The sequence below is a fragment of the Zootoca vivipara genome, chromosome 9 (assembly GCF_963506605.1).
Source record: "Zootoca vivipara chromosome 9, rZooViv1.1, whole genome shotgun sequence".
Classification (NCBI taxonomy): Eukaryota; Metazoa; Chordata; class Lepidosauria; order Squamata; family Lacertidae; genus Zootoca; species Zootoca vivipara.
This window is the reverse complement of record NC_083284.1, coordinates 7,370,953-7,390,562: the sequence shown is the minus strand read 5'-3', so window position 1 is coordinate 7,390,562 and position 19,610 is coordinate 7,370,953. Positions and strand designations below refer to the sequence as shown.

The following is a 19,610-nucleotide window of genomic DNA, read 5'->3' as shown; positions in this document are numbered from 1 at the left end:
TTACAGTTGTACACCAATTCAAAGCAATATTTATTTTTGTGGATACAATTTCCTTGATTTTCTGGTCTTACTACGTTAAGGACATTTTATCGCCACACTAATGCTTTCTGCAGCCACCTACAATTTGATTTCCAGTACAGGCAGCAAGACAGAATCCCAGGTGGCACATCCCTTCCCCCTTTGCAGAATCCTTCATCCCAATGATAAGGGGCTTTAGGTCACCCTTGGGTTGTTTTCTAACTCATGATAGTCTCTTTATAGTTCAAGGTGGCAGCTGCAAGAAACAGTGTCATTTTGTGCTCCTGTCTTGCGGCACTTTACCCACACTGCCAGCTGCTCAATAAAACAGGCTGCAAAAGAATTGGCTTAAGAGAAATCTGTCTGCGGAAGCAGAAAGTTGCCTTCTTCTCTGCAGTCAGAGCATAAAGCGAAAGGCACTTCAAAAAAAGAAGGAAATAAAACCAAGTAGGAAAACCAAGAAAGCCATGAAACAAAACAGGCTGGCAAAATCCCCTACATTAATATAAATATTTAACTATTGTGCTACGAAGAGATAGACTAATAAGAATGCATAATGGCTTCCCCTGGTAACAAAGGATGAGGCCTTCCCCGCCTTGGCACCGCCTTCACAGAATTTGTAAAACAATGTAATAGGGAAATTAGTGCGGGTCCAAAACTCCTAGTCAATTAGAAGAAGAAAAATGCACATTGATTTTTTTTTTTTGCACCCAATGAGCCCTATTCAGTTCTACAAAATCATATAGTGTGAAAGGGGTAGAAGGAAAATGCTTTAAATTATATATATATATATATATATATATATATATATATATATATATAGTAGCTCTATTCCATGACTTGCACATGCTAAGCTGAAGTTCTGACTAGAGCTGACCACGTTCGTTCTCTCTCCCTTTCTCCATCTTTCTCTCTCACCCACCATAGCTGCCAAGTCTCCCATATTCCCTGGGAAACCTCAATTTTTCCAGCCGTTTCCCGCAGGGCAGCCCGGATTTTTTAAAAAACCCGGTAAATCCCCCGGATTCTTACCGGCCCGGGGAGGCTCCTTCTGCGCATGTCTGGAGTCTCAGGACATGCGCAGAAGCGATTTCTGGTGCTGCGGCCATTTTGGAAATAAGAAGAGCATGCGTAGAAGCAACTTCCGGTGCCACTCTGCCCAGTTCCAGAATGGCCACAGCGCGACTTTCGGTGCCACACCATGCCGATCCTGGATTTTTAAATCTGGGAGTTGGCACCTATGCTTGCACACACACTGATAAAATGAGCTATAAATGAAACTCCTGAATTCAAGTATGACCCATGCCACCATGTGAGAATCATTTCTAACACTTTTTAAAATAATAATAATAATAATAATAATAATAATAATAATAATAATGGCCTGTTTCAATACTTACATTTTTCATTTTTAACAGGAAAAATAAGTTTTGATACAAACATAAATAAATGAAAGTCTTACTTTTAGTAACTCAAAAGTTCTACAATGGCAGCCTTAAACTTCCCATAGCTACTGACAATCAGTTAGTGAATGACTAATGTAAAGTGTTCCAGTTCATTTACATTTGTAATTAATCAAAATCATTGAAGTCATAAATCAAAGCTTGACAATGTAATCCAGATTATGATTAATTGTTCCGAGGTTCCTAGCTGCCAACGACAAAGTAATAGAAAATGTGTCTGTAGTGGGATGGTCAACACATGATTTTACACACTTTTGTAAAAGTGGAGACACTTCTATAAAAGGAGTCAGGGCAAATGGAGTCAGGGCAAATGAACAGTCAGGCAAATGGATAGTAAATAATGTCCTGACTGAGAATTGCAAAATAACTAAAGGAACAAGACAAGGCTGTCCATTGTTGTTTATATTAGTTTTAGAAGTATTGGCACAAAAATAAGATGTAACCAATAAATTAAAGAGTGAGACAGAGAAAATATAAACTAAAAGCATTTACAGACAACATGGTGATATCTCTAGAAGAACCAATAGAGTTAATTCTGAAAGTATTACAAGAGATTTAAAAGGGGGGAGGGAGTGTAGCAGGTTTTAAGATTAAGAAAGACTAAACTCTTGGTAAAAAATATGATGAGAGCAAAAATAAATTACAAGATGTGTCAGGACTAAAGATTGAAAGGAAGGTAAAGTATCTAGGTGTATGGTTAACAGCAAATAATATAAATCTGTATAAGGATAATTATTTAAAAACTTGGGAAGACATTAAAAGAAATTTGGAACAGAATGAAACTTTCACTGTTAGGTAGAATGTTGACTATAAAAATGAATGTATTACCAAGAATGCTATTTTTGTTTCAATCAATTCCAAGGATCAGCAAGACAGATTGTTGCAATATATGGCAAAAGGGTATTTCTAAATATATCTTGTGGCAAGGGGAAAAACTGAGAATAAAATATCAAATACTGAGAGATCCAAAAGAGAGAGGAGGTTTCTCCCTGCCGGATATGAGATTATATTATGAAGCATCTTGTCTTTGTTGGTTGAAGGAATGGATGACATTGAAGAATCCACATATCTTAGATTTAGAAGGTCATGATAATATTTTTGGTTGGTATGCCTATTTGTGGTATGGAAAAGTGAAAGTACATAAAGGATTTACAAGTCACTTAATTAGGAAAAAATGCATTGAGTATGGGATAAATATAAAAATTTATTGGAGACAAAACACCACTTTGGCTCTCACCATTGGAAGCCACAGCGGTAAAGAAAAAAAAATATGATCAAAGGTTGGACAACTTATAAAAATTTATTAAAACAAAGAGGGAGTAGAATATAAATTAAAAGAATTTAAGGATTTATCAGGAAAGCTAACAACATGGATACAATATCACCATTTGAATGAAGTATTTAAGAAAGATAGGATACAAGGGTTTGGGGAACAAACATCACAATTGGAGAGAGATCTGTTGGAATGTACTGTAATGTTAAAGTGCTGTCTAAAATTTTTAGGATATTATTGGAATGGGAGACAAAAGATGAGTAAGTAAAGTCTTCAATGATACATTGGGCAATAGATTGGTTATAAGACAGATATAGAAGCATGGGAACAATTGTGGAATACAGATATAAAATTTACAGCATGCTATGTCTAAGAGAAAACTACATGAAAATGTTATCTAGATGGTATCTAACACAGTAAATTGGCAAAAATGTATAAATCAAAATCAAGTAAGTGTTGGAAATGTAGTAAGGTTAAAGCTTACTGGGAAATGATATATAATGAATTGAAAAAGATGTTTAAAATAACATTTGTATAAAAAAAAACCAGAAGCTTTCCTTTTGGGAATTATAGGGGTAAAACTACCTAAACAGTATAGAAATTTATTCATGCATGCAACTACAACGGCAAGAGTGCTATTTGCCCAAAAGTGGAAAGAATAATGGAAGTGGAAAGAAGAATGGAAGTGGAAAGAAGTTCCGATGAAAGAAGAAAGGATACAGTACTTACGGAATATTCAGAAATGGTGAAACTTCCAGAAATAAGAAATCAAGATAACAAACTTTTTGTAAAAGAATGGATATGATTTAGTGAATATTTACGAACAAACTGTAAACAGATAAGGACATTGGCAGGATTATTGTAATAACCTAAAGTTTCATAAGAGCATATATCTAAAGTAGATGAATAAAAGAGTAAGTTAGAATATGCAGGAAATGTAAAAAAATAAATTTAAGGAACTGCAGAAACGGTGGAAGGAAGTCGAGTTTTGAAATGTTAGAATGATTATAAAACTATTGAAATGTATATACAGTAATTGGAAACCATAAATTATTATTTTTAAACAACAACAACATGATTTTATGCTTTGATGGTGTTTCCTGCTTGGCAGGAGTTCGGACTGGATGACCCTTGTGGTCTCTTCCAACTCTATGATTCTATGATTATTTCCATGACCAAAGATAAACGACTGTTCCGTTTCCCCTCAGGGTTCAACACACACATTGGGGGAATGATTGTGTGCAAAATAAACGGGTCGCAGGGAAAACCCGGGGGGGGGGGGGTTGGACGGAGGAGAGGAGGGAAATCACAGGGGTAAGTGGGGGTGTAGGGGGAGGAGAGGGGGGAAATCACAGGGATAAGCCGGGGGGTGGGAAGAGGGGGCATAATAGGTCATGGATCAGGACAGAGTTGGTGGATTCACAGGGATGAGGGGGGAATCACAGGGATAAGCCAGGGGGTTGAGGGGAGGAGTGGGGGAATCACAGGGATATGTCATGGATCGGCACAGGGTAGGGGAAATCACACAAATAACCCACAGCAACGCGTGGCAGGGCCAGCTAGTTTAATATAAATGTGTAAGAACCTTGGTTCTCAAACTAAATCCGTTTCAGAAGTCCATTCCAAAACCAAAGCGTTCCAAAACCAGTGCGCGCTTTCCCATATAAAGTAATGCAAAACGGAGTAATCCGTTCCAGACTTTTAAAAAGAACCCCTAAAACAGCAATTTAACATGACTTTTACTATCTAACGAGACCACTGATCCATAAAATGAAAGCAATAAACAATGTACTGCAGTCACACAATCAATCAATCAGTAGCTGAACTGGATTCCACACAGTCACAAAAACAAAACGAAAAGAGCCTCATTTGCAAAATAAATAGCAAAAACTGACAGACCTCAGCATAACACTAAAAATGGAAGTGTGACACTCAAATCGGAAGCGTAACACTCAAAACGGAGCATGTTCGGCTTCCGGAAAAAGTTTGCAAACCGGGACACTTACATCTGGGTTTGCAGTGTTTGGGTTCCAAGTTGTTTGAGTACCAAGGCGTTTGAGAGCCAAGGTATCACTGTAGTGACCCTCAGACTGATCCACAAAACAAGCAGTTTCCAGATGTTATGCTGTGCGGAAGCACTAGAACAGGCACCCCCAAACTCAGCCCTCCAGATGCTTTGGGACTACAACTCCCATCATCCCTAGCTAACATGACCAGTGGTCAGGGATGATGGGAATTGTAGTCCCAAAACATCTGGAGGGTCGAGTTTGGGGGTGCCTGTACTAGAATGTCAAATAGTAATGGCATCTTTAGTAATTACGGTAGTAGAGCAGCCTTTTGCTGCTATGACCTGCTGCAAACGGGATGCATAGCCAGACAGCAGCTTCCTGCAGCATTCCTTGGGAATCTGAGCCCATTCCTCCCACTAGAGGTTTTCTATGGGGTTCAAGTCAGGTGACTGTGATAGCCACTGTAGAACCTTCCAGGACTACTTCTGCAACCAAGCCTTAATGGAATTTGAGGTATCCTTGGCATGATGTCCCCCCCCCCCCCCCCGGATTTCCCAATACGTAAATGAATCCATCCTGCCTTCCAAATGCTGCAAGTTTCCAGTGCCAGAGGTTGCAAAGCAGCCCCAGAGCTTCACTGAGCCACCACCATGCTTCACTGTAGGCAGAGTGTTCTTTTCAGCGTATGTTGCATTCTGCTTCCTTCAGACATAGTGCTGATCCATGGGGTCGAAAAGCTCCCATTTGGTTTCATCGCTCCATGGAACAGAATCCCAAAACTTCTGTGGCTTATTTACAGTATATGATTTTGAGAATACTGGAGCCGACTTTTATTGTGCTTGTGGGTCAGTAGTGGTGTACGTCTTTGTCCATAGAGTTTTCTTGGCAGGGATACTGGAGTGGCTTGCCAGTTCCTTCTCCAGGTGGATCACGTTTAGTCAAAACTCTCCACTATGACCTGTCCATCTTGGGTGGCCCTGCATGACATAGCTCATAGCTTCTCTGAGTTATTCAAGCCCCTTCGCCACGGCAAGGCATTGATCTATGATGAGTTTGACCAAACTGCGGGAGGCAGTGCAAGACAGGAGTGCCTGGCGTGCTATGGTCCATGGGGTCACGAAGAGTCGGACACGACTAAACGACTAAACAACAACAGTGGTGTACGTCTTGGAATTCTGGCATGGAAACCTTCTGCTTTTAGTGCTCACTGAAATATTAGTGCCTGCTGCCACCAAGTCTTGCTGCAGCTCAAGGGTTTTCCCCATCTGGTTGCTGCCACAGATAGCTTGCTTTTTCTGCCCTGTCCAGGTAGTGTAGCTGCTGTTCCTTTCATTTGGAACTTGTGAACTATGCTTCCAAAGGTGTCTCTGGGAACACTCAGTGCCTTCACTATTTTCTTGTATCCTGCTCTTTGTTTGTGAAGGGTGATTATCTCTTCTTTTACCTTCTTGGATCATTCTCTTGATTTAGCCATATTTCTAACATGCAGCCAAATATGACATTCAGCAAACCCCTAGCCAGTTCAGGTATTTCATGTGTTCCAGCTCAAGCACACCTGGTGCAACTAAAGAATCCATTTATTAGTTGCATCTGGTGTGCTTGAGACAACACTTGTTGTATTGTGATGTTGTGAGGGATTCTATTCAGGGGGTTGAATAATAAGACTGGAAAAGCCTGTATAAGCTGCAATTTCAGCTGAATTTGGGGAGACCACTTGAAGCATTGAAGCATTGTTGTGTTGCACTACTTCAATTGTTTTAGTTTGATTTGTTCATTGCAAACAGCTGAAAGTTTGTAAATTTAGATAATAAACCTGACTTGCAATGGGTGTGTGTGTGTGAATAATTTCGATTGCAACTGTATGTAAAGCCTTGCAATTTCAGCTCCCTTGGCTTTCCAGTTTTACTTTAAATAACAATCACAAGGCAGAGAAGATTACAATATTCTTTGTAGAATGTGCACAGATGGAATATAGTAAGCAAGGCCTGTGGGGGGGGGGTATTGATCCAAAAGCTCAATTGGCCTCAGCACTTAGGATTTCATGAAATGCTGCATCCATGGGCAGATGCAGTCAGTTACAAAAAAATGCCTAAGTGAATGAGCAATAGAAAAACACACATAAACAGGAAATTAAATCATTTTTACTTAAATACAGTGTCTTTGGCATTAATTTGCAGGTGTTAAATTTTGAAATTGGCAGTGTTCCTTCAATATGTTTAAAATATGGACCTTTAAATCACCTCACATTGACAAGTCTGACAACAGACTGTTTGTTTGGTAATGAAAGGTGCTGTAATGACTGGATTCGCGACACTGAGATCCAAGAATAACCATTTGTGGTTTTAATTCAGCTGTCACAAAAAACTAGTGTAGATTAGGAAGCTGTCAGAAGGTGATAAAACAAGGCTCGCTGATGGCTTTGTACCCTTTCCATATATCTCAGATCAATGACCATTAAAAACAAAAACAAAAACAAAACAGAAACTGGGGGGAAGGGATTGAGCAACCCAAAAACACAAGAACAGCAGGCTGGATCAGTCCAATGGAACATCTAGTTCAGCATCATCTTCTCACTGTGGCCAATCAGATGCCCATGGAAGATTGGTAAGCAGGATGTGTGCACAAGAGCACCTCCAATTCCCAGAAACTGACATTCAGAGGCACAATGCCTCTGAAACAGAGGTGGCGCATAGTCATTGTAGCTAGTTGCCATTGTGTCAGGAAGGGCTCCGAAGAGGAGAGATGGCAGGCTGGGGGAAAACAGAGGCTTCCTCCCTTTCCATACTGAGAGTGATGCAAGCCCCTTCTGTCCTGGAGTGCCGGTTGTAAATTCCCAAGATAGGGTAGGTCAGACAGAGGCAGGTTCAGAGGAACTGCAGCCTTAGAGACAGCTACAGGGAGGGATGGGCAAACTGCCCCCGAGTCCCCACAGACACGAAGAAGGAGTAGGGTCCAGGCTTGGCGTCAGTCCAATGGGAGGAGGAGCGGCTGATGGAGGATATCCTGTTGGCGGAGCACCCCCCCCCCTTTAGTGAGCTCAACATCGTCCTCAGTAGATGATTGAGCTGTGAGCTGGGACTGAAACTACTGTGTAATTATTAATAAATCTAAGTGCAATTAAACAGCCAACTTGCTGTGTTCTTGGTGTAAGAGGGACATCTGTAATCCTGACACATTGATAGCCTTTCCCTCCATGAATTTGGCCAGTCCTCTTTAAAGCCCCACAAGTTAGTGACCATCACTGCCTCCTGGGGGAGTGGGTTCCGCAGTTTAAAAAGCTGGGTGGGTGGCAAGATTGATTACTGGAATGCAACTGTATCCAAGACCTGTGCTCCTGCCATAGGGTTTCTAGAGCCATCATCCCCTCTTCTTCTTCTTCTTCTTCTTCTTCTTCTTCTTCTTCTTCTTCTTCTTCTTCTTCTTCTTCTTCTTCTTCTTCTTCTTCTGTATTTTAGTCGTTTTAGTTGTGTCCGACTCTTCATGACCCCATGGACCAGAACATGCCAGGCACTCCTGTCTGTCTTCCACTGCCTCCCGCAGTTTGGTCAGACTCATGTTGGTAGCTTTGAGAACACTGTCCAACCATCTTGTCCTCTGTCATCCCCTCCATCTTTCCCAACATCAGGGTCTTTTCCAGGGAGTCTTCTCTTCTCTTCTCTTCTCTTCTCTTCTCTTCTCTTCTCTTCTCATGAGGTACCCAAAGTATTGGAGCCTCAGCTTCAGGATCTGTCCTTCCAGTGAGCACTCAGGGCTGATTTCCTTTCTGCTGTAATTTGCAAAAACTGAGGGTAGGAGAGGTGACAGCATTTGGGAGTCCCATCAATGCCACAGCAGCAACTGGGGCAACTTACACATTTGGGTTGGACAAGACTCCCTAGATTGAGGGTATCCATTTGGATGCCCTCCAGAAGTTGTGGATTGCAACTCCAAACAGCCCTGACTACTGTTAACACAGGCTGGGTCTGATGGGAACTGTAGTGCAAAAAAGGCAACCAAAATGGTTATTTGTCCTACAGAGAAAGACCTGGCTGGAAATGAATCCAGGAAAATAATAATTATAACACAACACCCACCCCTGTCTCTGTTTCAAAGTTCTACCACAGTAATACCTGTAGGGCTGTGAATTCTTTCCATTCCTCTGTATCATAAGAATTGTTTATATTCAGTTATTACTGTCCTTCTTTAAAGGAGTTAGCCAGAATGTTAACTAAACCTATTGAATGAATTGCCTGAGTCATTTGCCAGAAAGGGACTGATTCCGCTTAGATAAAGCTTGGCCATATCATGAACTATACATGAAAGCATTCGTCTTCAAATGTGAAATACAATTACCACAAGAAACTCACTGCACGGAGCATTTCATGAATTTTAACTTTTAACTTGGGGGAAAATGTTCCATGCAATGCCCACTAGATGTCTCTATCACACAACAAAAATTATAACAGATAGCAAATTCCCATTGCTGAATTGGTGAAAGAGACAGGGCAAGGAGTCTCTCTCTCTCTCTCTCTCTCTCTCTCTCTCTCTCTCTCTCTCTCTCTCTCTCTCACACACACACACACACACACACACACACACACACACACACACAGAGAGAGAGAGAGAGAGAGAGAGAGAGAGAGAGAGAGAGAGAGAGAGAGAGAGAAACTATAAATTACACAAAGTAGCTGTAAGGGGGAGAGAGTACAGAATACCTCCCCCTATAATCAAGAGTAGCTCCTCACAGAGTAGCGAAGGAAACACAGACTCGGGGGAGGAAAGTCAGGACACAGAGAGAGAGAGTGCCCGGGCTCAGGCAGGATGAAAGAGCCCAGACTCCACAGACGGGAGGAGAGAGAAGGGGACAAGGGGGAGAGGGAAAACATGGAACACAGACCCTTTCCTCCGGTTCCGGAATTACGAAGAAGACGAAAGGGGAGGAGATTCAGTGTCCCGCACCTTTTATGTTGGGGGCGTTCGCGCCAAGGGGCACTTCCTGATTCTGCATCGGAGTAAGGAGACATGTTTCTGCACCTGCTTCACTGTACATATCAGCACCAATAAACACATTATGAAAAAGTGACCTGAGGAGCGTCATTACTTTAGAGTAGTCGCAAGAAACCCCTGACAGTAGCTATTATCAGATTTTTGTTTTGTTTTATTTTTAAAGAAAACAGAAGTTGAGAATTTCACTGGAGGAATAGAGGGGCAAATGCTATTTACCCCCTTTTCTGCCTGCATCTCCCCTCCCCTCCCTATGTGTGTGTGTGTGTGTGCGCGCGCGCACATACACACACACACACACACACACACACACACACACACACACACACACATACTATGGAGAACTGAGTCCCTCCTAGCAAAAGACGTGGGGGAGGGATTTTGACAAGAAAAGGAACTGGAAGCAAAATGCTTAAGCATTTTGACTTTGTTGACCCTTCATTGACTGCATTTATCAATATCTTCACCCTCTAACAACAGAAGCACAACAGTTCAGCCAGGCTGATATTGGGTGGGGGGGATACAAAAGGTTTTTAAAAAGAGAGGAGGAAAGCCAATGTGAGCACAGGTCACAAAGAGGCCTAAATTATTGAAGAGTTTTCTCCTGTTTCCAGCTGTATTTTCCTAGAACGATTGACTGACAGTTTTCCTGCTGCTGCTTCTGCTTCTGTAATTATAGTGGCAATTATAGTGCATTTGTGCATCAATTTACACACAGGGGGTATTTTCCCATGTCCAAAGTATATGGCACGAGTGTACTTTGTAAAAGGATGCAAAAAAAGGGTTCTTTCTCTGCATTACCACAGCTTTGCCTCCAGGCTTATGCCTGCTCTTTGTTCCTGTATCTATTTCTTTGCCATTGGCACTGTCAACACAGCATTGTTGAAAACAGTTGCTTTTATTCTGTTGCTTCCTCTGTTACTGGGTAATTCTAGAATCACATTAGCAAAGAGGTTCCCATGATTTTCTGTTGTTGTTGCTTCTTTACTATACTTTTCCCTGTGTTTACCATTCTAAACTTTCATGCCTCAGTTTGCATTTTAAAATACAAACACAATAGATCTGTTTATCAGTTATGCCAGAAGTCATTTGATATCCAGCAGTCCATGTGACACCTCTGTGCTCAGTGCTGCCATCCAGCTGCCCAGCCTTCTGTTTTATACACCTATTTTAATCATGATGCTAAGAGTTCATATTGCAATAGTCTCCTTTCTACATCCTGTCAAATAAATAAGGTAAGTTAGAGTAAATGGAACTTCCAGCTTTAGAGGTAGTTGATCTCTGAATGCCAGGGACTGGGGACCAATGGCAGCTTGGCTGATTTGCTGCAGGCATCTGGCTAGTCTCCTGTTAGAATCGGGATTCTGGATTAAGTTTACAAAGATATATAAAAGAGGATTTTTATGAGGTTATTTAACTTATATGCAGAATTCATCATGCGAAAGGCTGGACTAGATGAATCCCAAGCCGGAATTAAGATTGCCGGAAGAAATATCAACAACCTCAGGTATGCAGATGACACAACCTTGATGGCAGAAAGCGAGGAGGAATTAAAGAACCTTTTAATGAGGGTGAAAGAGGAGAGCGCAAAATATGGTCTGAAGCTCAACATCAAAAAAAACCAAGATCATGGCCACTGGTCCCATCACCTCCTGGCAAATAGAAGGGGAAGAAATGGAGGCAGTGAGAGATTTTAATTTCTTGGGCTCCTTGATCACTGCAGATGGTGCCAGCAGTCACGAAATTAAAAGACGCCTGCTTCTCGGGAGAAAAGCAATGACAAACCTAGACAGCATCTTAAAAAGCAGAGACATCACCTTGCCTACAAAGGTCCGTATAGTTAAAGCTATGGTTTTCCCAGTAGTGATGTATGGAAGTGAGAGCTGGACCATAAAGAAGGCTGATCACCAAAGAATTGATGCTTTTGAATTATGGTGCTGGAGGAGACTCTTGAGAGTCCCATGGACTGCAAGAAGATCAAACCTCTCCATTCTGAAGGAAATCAACCCTGGGTGCTCACTGGAAGGACAGATCGTGAAGCTGAGGCTCCAATACTTTGGCCACCTCCTGAGAAGAGAAGAATCCTTGGAAAAGACCCTGATGTTGGGAAAGATTGAGGGCACTACCCTGTTTCTCATATTTTAAGACATACCCATAAAATAAGCCATAGCAGGATTTTAAGCATTCAAGGAATATAAGCCATACCCCGAAAATAAGACATAGTGATAGGCGCAGCAGCAATGCCAGCCATGGCAGGAGGAAAAAAATAAGACATCCCTTGAAAATAAGCCATAGTGGTTTTTTTTGAGGAAAAAATAAATATAAGACATGTCTTATAATATGAGAAACACGGTAGGAGAAGGGGACGACAGAGGACGAGATGGTTGGACAGTGTTCTCGAAGCTACGAACATGAGTTTGACCAAACTGCGGGAGGCAGTGCAAGACAGGAGTGCTTGGCGTGCTATGGTCCATGGGTTCACAAAGTCGGACACGACTAAACGACTAAACAACAACAAGGAAGAGGAAGGTTATGTGGTTCAATAGTAAACAGAAAGGTTCCTGCAGTGCCTGTTATGAGAGGTACCATCAATTGATCGAAAATGATCAACTGGCTTTGTTTCAAGCATTCATGGTTTTGCTTTTGTGAATGTGCATTCTTGAAATGCCACTTGCTTTTTTTTTCTCCCGCAGAAGAAAAAAAAATGTTACATTTACATTATGTAAAGGTCACATTTACATGATCAATGTGATACCCTTTAGGTATACTTCACTCTCCTAGTTTCAAGAGTCAGGATATTCTATTATCTTCTGTAATTTGCACTGCAACTTTATTCACTCAGTCATTAAAGGCATTTACACCCTACTCTTGAACAGGAAGACTCCCACAGTGGCTTATGAATCAATAAAAACCAAGTCAGTTCCTACCCTCAGGCTTGCAATCTAAAAATACATGACAGAAAATGAAATGTAGGGTGAGGGTAGAGGAAAGAAGGGAAGCAAACTCAGGTACCAAACCTTCCCCTTAACCTTCCAAGGTTCTTACATATGACCAGCTTGTATGAAAATGGACAGTTCGCAATTTAAAAACAATTAGGTCTTGGTAGCCCCTGGGGAATAAATGGAGGCAGTGAGAGATTTTACTTTCTTGGGCTCCTTGATCACTGCAGATGGTGACAGCAGTCACGAAATTAAAAGACGCCTGCTTCTTGGGAGAAAAGCAATGACAAACCTAGACAATATCTTAAAAAGCAGAGACATCACCTTGCCGACAAAGGTCCGTATAGTTAAAGCTATGGTTTTCCCAGTAGTGATGTATGGAAGTGAGAGCTGGACCATAAAGAAGGCTGATCGCCGAAGAATTGATGCTTTTGAATTCTGGTGCTGGAGGAGACTCTTGAGAGTCCTATGGACTGCAAGAAGATCAAACCTATCCATTCTTAAGGAAATCAGCCCTGAGTGCTCACTGGAAGGACAGATCGTGAAGCTGAGGCTCCATTACTTTGGCCACCTCATGAGAAGAGAAGACTCCCTGGGAAAGACCCTGATGTTGGGAAAGATTGAGGGCACTAGGAGAAGGGGACGACAGAGGACGAGATGGTTGGACAGTGTTCTCGAAGCTACGAACATGAGTTTGACCAAACTGTGGGAGGCAGTGCAAGACAGGAGTGCCTGGCGTGCTATGGTCCATGGGGTCACGAAGAGTCGGACACGACTAAACGACTAAACCACAACAGCCCCTGAAGTGGGGAAAAACATGATAACCTAACCCTCCCAATCAGAGTTGTTGGCCTTTCAGTAGGGGAGGAGAACCTGTCCCACTTCATATGGTGTTGAACTCGAATCTCCCATCAGCCCTGAACAACATGGCCAATGGTCAGGGGTGATAGGACCACTGGCGCAGGAATAGGGGGGCGGAGGGGCACCCTGCCCAGGTGTCATGCATGACTGGCATGTCGGCGATTTCCCCAGGGGGCAATTTTGTCAACCCCCAGCCGATCTCCGACATGTCGATCCACTCGGGAGGGGGGGCACACGAGGCTCGCGGTGGCAGTCCACGCGTGAGGATTGCTGCAGTGGCGGCCCTGTGGGCAGGTCACTCCACACCAGGTACTGGAGGAACAAGCTACACCCCTGGATAGGACTTGTAATTGCAACAACCTTTGGATGATCACAACTTAACCCACCCCTGCCTCACAGCAGGTACAGGGAATCTCCAGCCCACAAGCCAAAGCAGGCTCACCAGCTGTCAAAATTTGGCCTATGAGGCAGTCTCCCCCCCCCTTCCAAGCCACCTATAATATCAGGTGTGGAGCAGATAAAGGTACAATTGCAAGAGAAAGGGAATATTTAAAGTGTGTTCCCAATTGTTTGTTGGCAAGCAGAGCTTGTATTTGGCTCCCGTTAAAATTTGGTGCCAAATGCAAGCCCTGCTAGGACTGCTTCAATGGGAACTTCTGAGTGGACCTCATCCCTGCTGAAAACAGATTGCAAGTTGACACTAAATTCAAGTTAAGCACCGAGTGCAAGGCCCACGAAAATCAGGTCCACTCAGGGTCTCCTGATCAGAGCTCCTGCGTGAAACCAATATCTGCCCAAAGCAGTGTTTGCAAGTTGGCACTGTGTTTAAAGGAAGAAAAGAATAACTGAGCATGCAGAGTGTGCTTCTGAATTTCCTTGACCTGACCTCAAGTGATTGACAAAGTGTTTCATGGTTGATGGGATGTATCCATTTCACCATCCCCTGGCCCAGCTGGTGAGAGCAACAGCGGGTGGAGATGTGTGATCCTTGCTTTCTGCTTCTTGTCTAACTCACAAACTACTCAATCAATTACAGTAATTAGGACAGTTCCACTGAGACCAAATAAGGGATTTAAAGTAATCAGCTTTTGAGCTCCTGCCAAAACCAGCCACCTAGTCTGAGGAATTCTAAAAAGCACAGGTGCAAAACAGCACACATGTGTCAAAACTCACTTTGTTTTCAAGCGCAATCAAAGTCATAATTTATGGGGAAGGGGAGTTGGATTGGTCTAATGGCTTGAGAGAACTGCTGGTTTTATTTATATTCTGGGTTTTTTAAGTGATTTTTAACTTTGCCTTTTTTTAAAAAAAAACTTTTTTTGACAACTGCAAGGCATATTTTATATTATCTGTAAACTGCTTAGAGGTTTAGACTGAAGCAGTATGCAAATTATGTGAAATAAAAATAAATTGGCTAGCTGCTAAACCCACTGTATCTCATTAAAGTGTTTCTTTCTTTTTCCAAGGTAGCATGGAACTTGTTCCCTAGTACCTATATACTCAAATCATTAAATGCATCTTCTACATTTTTGTGTCCTAGAATAAAGTAGCTAGCAGAATATGTGTTACTCTAGATTAGAAGAAGTACAGTAACTGCCACAATCTAACCTCAACTTTTAAGGTGCACTTTAAGTAGTTAAATACTGAATGCTATTCAGTATGTTAAATACTGAATGCAGGATAAAAGGAAAGAGGTGTATATAGGGTTGCCAGACTCAATAGAGGACAGGACTTCTGTGCCTTTAATTGCCCTGCTCTCTTTTGAGTCTGGAAACCTTAAAGAGAAACCAGCAGACCCTTTGTTTAATTTCCAAGGTTTCCAGACTCAAAAGAGAGCAGGGCAATTAAAGGCACAGAAGTCCTGTCCTCTATTGAGTCTGGCAACCCTAGGTGTATAAGTTTTTTAAAAGATTGAAAATACAAAGTTTCACGTAATGGATTTCTAAGTTTTGGTATATGCACAAATGATCCTTCCAGACAAATAAATTACTTTTCTGGCTACTACACAAAACAACAATTACTCTGCAGAAATATCCAGATAGCAGTTTTGGGGTTTCTGAGATGCAAACAATCAAAGTTAAAATACATGCCAGACCTCATTTTGTAAAGTGTAATTGATGGTTCAGTTCTTTAAAAGCCTACTTTCCAGGATGGCCTGCTGCTTTCTAATATTTTCCCTGTCATCAGAAGTTCCAGTCCTGTCTTATTTAAAATATTCCCATTACTTTATTCTAGAAGATTTATTTTGACCTTCATCTGAAATCTGTGTAATGCAATGTTCACATTATACTGGTCTGTTTGATAGCTTTAACATATACATGCAAGAACCAAGAACAATTTCAGAAATGTAGGCAGCAGCTGAAGCTATAAAAGGATGATGTTTATGTTTCAAGGGAAAACAAGGCTTATTTTTGAAGGCCATATATATTAACCTCACGAAATATCACATGCACCTGAAGAACAAAAAAGTGCAAAGGAAGCAAGTCACTCACACATAAACTGGAAATATTGTCATATTAATAATGCACAATCACTTCCCCTTTTTAAACAACTTACAAATTATACTAGAGAGATAAAATGACATTTCTCAAGCCCATCAAAAAGTGTGAAAAAATTACCTGTAGTTAGAAGGATGCAAGTAAAATACAGCAATGTAGAGTATCTGCTGGAAGCTCTGCATAGTGTCCTCCATCCTATTTGTTACTGTGTTTATTATGATGCAACACAATGTCCCCTGTTGGTGTTCAGTGCAGTCCTTTCTGGATGGCATTGACTAGCATTAGCTTGAAGCTGCCAAGCATCAGGTGATTTTAGTGAGCTTAAAATGTGCAGTGCATATTACCATGTGGGAAATGGGGAGGGAATGAATTTTCTGCCAGTTCCAGAACATGATCAGACTAAAAGTAGCATATATTTGGGAAATTCCTCTCATCACTGTAGGCATTTTGTATAACGTGTATATTAGCCTAAACATACGAGACTATAGGACCGTGTGTTACAGTCTCTACCTGCTCTGCTGTCTGCCACAGCAGAGCAGGTAGAGACTGTAACACACGGTCCTATAGTCTCGTATGGCAGAAAGCGAGGAGGAATTAAAGAACCTTTTAATGAGGGTGAAAGAGGAGAGCGCAAAATATGGTCTGAAGCTCAACATCAAAAAAACCAAGATCATGGCCACTGGTCCCATCACCTCCTGGCAAATAGAAGGGGAAGAAATGGAGGCAGTGAGAGATTTTACTTTCTTGGGCTCCTTGATCACTGCAGATGGTGACAGCAGTCACGAAATTAAAAGACGCCTGCTTCTTGGGAGAAAAGCAATGACAAACCTAGACAGCATCTTAAAAAGCAGAGACATCACCTTGCCGACAAAGGTCCGTATAGTTAAAGCTATGGTTTTCCCAGTAGTGATGTATGGAAGTGAGAGTTGGACCATAAAGAAGGCTGATCGCCGAAGAATTGATGCTTTTGAATTATGGTGCTGGAGGAGACTCTTGAGAGTCCCATGGACTGCAAGAAGATCAAACCTATCCATTCTTAAGGAAATCAGCCCTGAGTGCTCCCTGGAAGGACAGATCGTGAAGCTGAGGCTCCAATACTTTGGCCACCTCATGAGAAGAGAAGAATCCTTGGAAAAGACCCTGATGTTGGGAAAGATTGAGGGCACTAGGAGAAGGGGACGACAGAGGACAAGATGGTTGGACAGTGTTCTCGAAGCTACGAACATGAGTTTGACCAAACTGCGGGAGGCAGTGCGAGACAGGAGTGCCTGGCGTGCTATGGTCCATGGGGTCACGAAGAGTCGGACACGACTAAACGACTAAACAACAACAACAACCTGCTCTGCTGTTGGTTTCTAATTAAGTTATGCAAAGCCACCATTGATGGCAAGTAAATTCATCACACATTTGCTGCAGGAACCCTCAATGGAACCCTCAGTTGGTCAAGGCTTATGATACACTGGCAGGAAAAGCCAGAAAGAGTTTCATACTACAGTACTTATCTAGCTATACTCTAATTTATAGGCTGCCTTTTTGAGAATAGCCCACAAGAGGCAACATAAGTAAAAGACACAATTCATTGCAATGCAATACAAAACCAAACCAAAAAGCTAACAATTTATTTACGTAATTCCAAAAAAATTAATTGTAATGAAAATAAATCCTGGCAGATAAAAGTAATACACACTTAAACACCTCTACAAATTAAAACCATACAGTAAGGCCTAAATTAACGAAAATGTGGGACAAATGAAATTTGTTTTTAAAACCACCTGCACTTCCATGGGGAGGGAGTTCCACAATCTGGGGACTCCTAAAGGAAAAACTGTATCTCTCATGCACAGAAACTAAATGAATTGTAAAAGTGTGTGCCTACAAGGAAAATCTTAGTGCCAGGTAGGTTTGTAGGAGATCTTTCAGATAACATGTTCCCAATAGTATAGTGCTTTGCATCAGGGTCAGACCTAATATTAGGCTGAGTGAGGCACCTGCCTTGGGTAGCAGATGCTGGAGGCAGGAAGTGGCAGCAAGTTACTCAAGGACATAGCTGTATATACCAAAGTGGTCCATTCCGTCCCTCCTCAGCTAATGTGCTACACTAAGATGTGATAAAGGTGCAGTGCCATCACCAGCACTAAAGGAAGAGTAAACTGTTGGTCCAGTTGGTTAGGTATATGGAAAGAAGAGAAGACATCTTCTTATTCTGTGCCAGAAGACACAGAATGTTTGAGGCCAGTCCTGCATACTGTTTTTCACTGTGTTGTATTAATTCCAACTTTAGCCTTCACTCCTAGAAATCATTGCAATGTGAAAGTAAACACCCCCTCTTTCTTTTCATGCACGCTGGGGGAAAAAACCACACACACACACACACACACACACACACACACACACACACTTACATCAAACTCATTCAGTGCTGCAGCGAGTTCCCCAATGCCAGTGTGTCCCTTGTTTTCATCAGTTGGTGAGGTGGCCTGAGCAGCATTTGAGATGCCAGCAATAGCTTCTTGGACTTGCTTAAAGACGTAATCCCGGTTAGCTCTGGTTGCTGCTACGTCAGGGTGACGGAGGAAAGCTTGAGAAGCAGTATAAAGCATGGTGGCATTCTTCTTCAGGGCACCACGAGCAGCAGCCATTTCATCCCGACAGTGGGGATCCTTGAGTTCCTGTTGCAAAATATACAGACATACATATATAAGCATAGGGTTTTTTCCCCTAACCAATGGTTTGGAGGAAATGTTAAAAGTCTGGTTTGGACCCTCTGCTTTCTCCAAGGAGCTCAGAGAGCATACATAACACCTTAGTTCTCTTCTTCAAGAGCCCTAAAACCATCTTCTATGGACATATGAGGGGGTCCTGGCAGTCTTACATCCTAACAGGAACTGTAGCTGCATCAACTGTATGAGCCAAGACCTCCATAACAGGACTGCTGACAAGGTCCACGCAATTGCAGCTGCTCAAAAAAGGACAGTCTTGATCATGCAGGTGGCAGCAGCAAAAGGGCAGAGAATTGAGGGGGGGGGTAGATACCAGGTTTCCACACAATTCCTATCCTGCAAGTTCCAACAGGTCATCATTAGGGACTTTTGAACATATGAACCAGGGCTATGATTTGGATAGATGTGTCCAAAGTGTGTGCTCTATGAAAGGACTATGAGAGACTTTTGATGGAATTGAAAAGGCGAGTGATGTGGAGGTTGAAGCAAGGCTTCAGAATTAATCGTGTGCACAATTAAAATCTTGGGCAGCATGACAAGCAAAATTGACTAGATAGGCTACTTATTTTTATACCCAGAGGCTCTTTAGGAACAATGGGGATATAACTGCAGATCATTTCATATTATTACTTTTGAACCACTCTCTTTTTTGCCTTCATTAATGGGAAGAATAAGCCAAAGAGTCATCTTTTTAAACCATCCCAAGATTAACAGTAGGGACCCAGGTGGCACTGTGGTTAAACCACTGAGCCTAGGGCTTGCTGATCAGAAGGTTGGCGGTTCGAATCCCTGTGACGGGGTGAGCTCCCGTTGCTTGGTCCCAGCTCCTGCCAACCTAGCAGTTCA

At 42.1% G+C, this 19,610-nt stretch overlaps 1 protein-coding gene across 2 annotated transcripts in view; it reads right to left on the bottom strand.

Moving 5' to 3' along the window:
* Positions 1–19,610, bottom strand: part of CTNNA2 (catenin alpha 2) — a 540,562-nt gene that overhangs the window by 384,915 nt on the left and 136,037 nt on the right. For both annotated transcript variants that reach the window (XM_035103044.2, XM_035103046.2), the window contains exon 6: positions 18,447–18,713. In XM_035103044.2, coding sequence (XP_034958935.1) covers positions 18,447–18,713 — 267 coding nt within the window. The remainder of the gene's footprint in view (positions 1–18,446; positions 18,714–19,610) is intronic.